This window comes from Leucopleurus acutus (assembly GCF_964270905.1).
Source record: "Leucopleurus acutus genome assembly, chromosome: 14".
NCBI classification, from domain to species: domain Eukaryota; kingdom Metazoa; phylum Chordata; class Mammalia; order Artiodactyla; family Delphinidae; genus Leucopleurus; species Leucopleurus acutus.
In genome coordinates, this window is record NC_139156.1 from 61,722,552 (window position 1) to 61,726,743 (window position 4,192).

At 59.7% G+C, this 4,192-nt stretch overlaps 1 protein-coding gene across 1 annotated transcript; it reads left to right on the top strand.

Moving 5' to 3' along the window:
• Positions 1 to 863: 863 nt before the first annotated feature.
• Positions 864 to 3,599, top strand: PRF1 (perforin 1; the record flags this gene model as incomplete). The annotated part of the gene is made up of 2 exons (XM_082854288.1): positions 864 to 1,402; positions 2,349 to 3,599. The coding sequence occupies 2 exons, from the start codon at positions 864 to 866 to the stop codon at positions 3,475 to 3,477; spliced, it is 1,668 nt and encodes a 555-aa protein (XP_082710414.1). The 3' UTR covers positions 3,478 to 3,599.
• Between the last annotated feature and the right edge of the window lie 593 nt (positions 3,600 to 4,192).

Below are 4,192 nucleotides of genomic sequence, written 5' to 3' on the forward strand. Positions count from 1 at the left end.
GAGGAGCTCAGTCTGGACGGGGTAGAGAGAGGAGATTCCAGATCATAAGCAGGCCCAGCGAAGCTTCAGAGCCGCCTCAAAGTGAGGAAGAACCTTTCAGCTAAGCACTGTCCGAGAGTCGGCAGCAGGCAGCTTGCAGACGCGGCCAGAATCCCGAGGAGCGTGGCAGGGAATGCCAAAGAGGAGACGAGCGAACTGAACGGCCCCTCCCCACACAGGATCTAGGGGCACAGGCGCATAGGCCGCTTTTATTCTAGAATTCAGGCTGATGTTCCTCCGTGAGCTCAGAGAGAGGGCCCCAAAGGGGAAATGGGGAGAATGAGGGTGATGCACGACCTCGTTTCTTTTCCAATTCTGTTAAGGGCTTAATGGGGGTGGGGGGAGATAATGAGAGAGGTGAGGTGGGGAAAGAAAGCATGGCTTGTTCTTGGGTCCACAATGATGCCTCTCCAGAATCCAGGCTTCCCTAGAGTTCCCAGATTCCCCAGATCCCTCCCCAAATCTTCTATGGCTACTCTCCGTCCCCTCCTCTGCACGCAGAGCCCCCTCTCCACCAGCAGGAGCTGTGGTCCTGGGGACAAAACCATCCATCTGGATTCCCATTTGGCCTAAATAGTGAAATCCTAGCAAGGGTCTCCTCCTGGCTGTGTGACCTTGGGCAAGTCCACTCCCCTCTTTGGGTCCATCTGTACAATGTAGGGGGTGGACCAGGTTTGTAAAGGCCATGCCAGCTCTGACATCCAATGACTTAGGAGATATCTCATTCCCTCCCCATCCCATAAGGCCTGAAAAGCTCCAGTTGGAGGGGTCGGCCCTCCTCCATGCCCCTGCCCACAGCTTCTGCCCTCTGTCTCCACAGCTCCATGGCCTCCCGAGCGCTCCTCCCCAGCGTCCTCCTCCTGCTCCTGCCCGCACCCACCCCTGCCCCCTGCTACACGGCCGCACGCTCTGAGTGCCGGCGCAACCTCAAGTTCGTGCCCGGCTCCTGGCTGGCAGGGGAGGGCGTGGATGTGACCAGCCTCCAGCGCTCAGGCTCCTTCCCGGTGGACACACAGAGCTTCCTGCGGTCCGACGGCACCTGCACCCTCTGCCGCAACGCCCTGCAGCAGGGCGCCGTCCAGCGACTGCCCCTGGCGCTCACCGACTGGCGCGCCCAGGGCTCGGGCTGCAACCGCAAAGTGGTCAAGGGTGAGGGTCGCTCCACCGAGGAGGTGGCTGGGGCGGCGGCCAGCACCATCCGTAACGACTGGCGGGTGGGGCTGGACGTGACTCCCAAGCCCAGCATCAACGTGCGCGTGACCATGGCAGGCTCGCACTCCCAGGAAGCCAACTTCGCGGCCCAGAAGACTCACCAGGACCAGTACCGCTTCAGCCTGGACTCCGTGGAGTGTCGTTTCTACAGGTGAGCGCCGGGGTTGGGGGAGTGGAGGGTGGACGGGACTTGGAAAAGGCGTGGGAAACTCGGGGTGGTCTGGGAGCCCTGGAATGGCAGCGTGGGGAGCTGGAGGCCGCTTCCGCCAGGAGGAGATGGCAGTCTTGGTTCCCACGTACCCCCTTCCCTGAGGCCCTGATCTGGAAGAACCCAGGGAGAGAACAGGTGGAGGGCAAGCCAGCAAGGCTATGCTCAGAGCCCCAGGTGGTGCCGGTCTGGTCTACTGAGCACCCAAGCGCCACTTCCCCGGGCAGTGCTAGCTTCCTGCGGGCAGGAGGCCTGGCTGGGGCCCTCCTATCCCTGGGCCTCTTTCATCCGTTCAAGCGCTCTTCACTTCTGCCTTGCCAAGCTCCGTGCTAAGAACTCGGGCTACAGGTTGAACAAGAGCAGCCATGCCCTGAGCCCTCAGGGACCTACTCACCCGAAGAAACGCATGGGACCCAGAGTCACCCACCCTGACTTCTCTCACGGGAGGCCGTGTTTCCCACACAGTGAGACAGGGCGCTCCTGCCTGCGCGGCCAGAGTTGTCAGGAGCCCAGGTATACAAGGCCCAACCCAGGGGACAGACAGACAAAGGCCACAGGACTAGGTTCCAAAGCCAGAGAGAAACCATCGGTGTCTCACCATCGCTTGTAAAATTAGAAAAGAAAAAGAAAAAGAAGAGAAAAAACTTTTTTTGAAAAAGAGAGACAAAAATACCTACACGAAGTCCCTAGGTCACCAAGGGGCAACGGGCGGGGGGGGGGGGGGTTCCCTGCTGGCTTGGCGGTTCAGAGCTTGAGCTTTGGAGCCAGGCCGCCTGGGTCCAAGTCCTAGTTCCGCCATTTAATGGGAGCTTGGGCAATCTCACAGGAGTTATCCAGGGGAAAACACTACCCACCACTGGGTCCACCTGATGTTTTTCTCTCCCCTCAGTTTCCACCTGGTGCACGCTCCCCCACTGCACCCTGAGTTCAAGAGGGCCCTCAAGACCCTGCCCCCCCACTTCAACATCTCCACCGAGCCTGACTACCGGAGGCTCATCTCCAGCTATGGTACCCACTTCATCCGGTCCATGGAGCTGGGCGGCCGCATCTCGGCCCTCACCGCCCTGCGCACCTGCGAGCTGGCCCTGGAAGGGCTCACGGCCCAGGAGGTTGAGGACTGCCTGGCCGTCGAGGCCGAGGTCAGCATAAAAAGCCACACCAGTGCCTCGGCGGCATTCAAGAAGTGTGAGGAGAAGAAGAAACAGCACAAGATGGGGGCCTCCTTCCACCAGGCCTACCGGGAACGCTGCTCTGAGGTCGTTGGCGGCCACCACACGTCCATGCATGACCTGCTGTTCGGGAACCAGGCCGGGCCCGAGCAGTTCTCAGCCTGGGTGGCCTCGTTGCAGGACAGCCCCGGCCTGGTGGACTACAGGCTAGAGCCGCTCCACGTGCTCCTGGACAGCCAGGACCCGCGGCGGGAGGCGCTCAGGCAGGCTGTGAGCAAGTACGTGACGGACAGGGCGCGCTGGAGGGACTGCAGCCGCCCGTGCCCCCCGGGGCAGCGCAAGAACCCTAAGGACCCGTGCCAGTGCCTGTGCCATGGCTCGGCGGCCATCAACCAGGACTGCTGTCCCAGGAAGAGGGGCCTAGCCCGCCTGGAGGTCATGAACTTCGTGGCGACGGGTCTGTGGGGAGACTGGACCACTGCCACGGACGCCTACCTGAAGGTCTTCTTCGGCGGCCAGGAGCTGAGGACCAACACGGTGCAGAACAATAACCACCCCAGGTGGATGACACGGCTGGACTTCGGGGATGTGGTTCTGACCACAGGGGGCCCCCTGAGGGTGCAGGTCTGGGATGCAGACTATGGCTGGGACGACGACCTTCTCGGTACCTGTGACCAGACTCCAAAGTCTGGCTCCCACGAGGTGAAGTGCTGTCTGAAGCGTGGCCACCTGAGATTCTCCTACCACGCTAAGTGCTTGCCCCACCTGGCAGGCGGGACATGCCTGGAGTATGCGCCCCAAGGGCTTCTGGGGGAGCCTCCAGGAAACCGGAGTGGGCCAGTGTGGTGAGAGCAGTGGGCCCTGAGAGGACCAGTGTGCCCAACTGGAGGGGTCTCACGAAGGGACCCAGAGGACCTATCTCCATATCCCCATTAGATAGTTGGAAAACTGAGGCTTTTTTTTTTTTCAGTGCGGTGGCTGAATTTCCAGGCCAGCCCTGAGTCGCCCTGTCCAAACTACCTTAGCTCTTCGATATTCTCAAGCCCCAGAAATGAGCTGGAGTTGGGCCACTGCTACACAGGTCCCAGCTCAGGTCAGGAGCCGGGCAGAAGGCCAGGAGGCTGTTCCCACCAGGCTGCCTGGTGTCATTTGTACCATTCCCTTACAGCCCCTCTTCTAGCGTGGTGAATTCTTCTTCATATTAGATCTAACCCCTTTGGCCCCCGCTGCTCTGTTTGCTCTGTTTCCTTTGCCCACCAAGCTTTGCCTCTCAGACAAATCCAGAGCTCTTTTGACCTGTCTCATTGTGTACACAGCCTGCCAGAGGACCAATAAATGTGATGTGACGGTGAGCGTGATGGTGTTGCTTGTGGCAGAGGAGAGGATGGAGACCAAACACAGCCTTGGAGATAAACTTCTACATTAGCAACCCTACCCAACAGAACGGGTGGTTGACCCCAGGGGTAGGCAAATAATGTAAATAAACTATTTTTCCACTTTGGCTGGAAATGGGGGGACCCAAAATATTTTACTTTCCTCATAACTCTCTGATTTGAGTCACAGC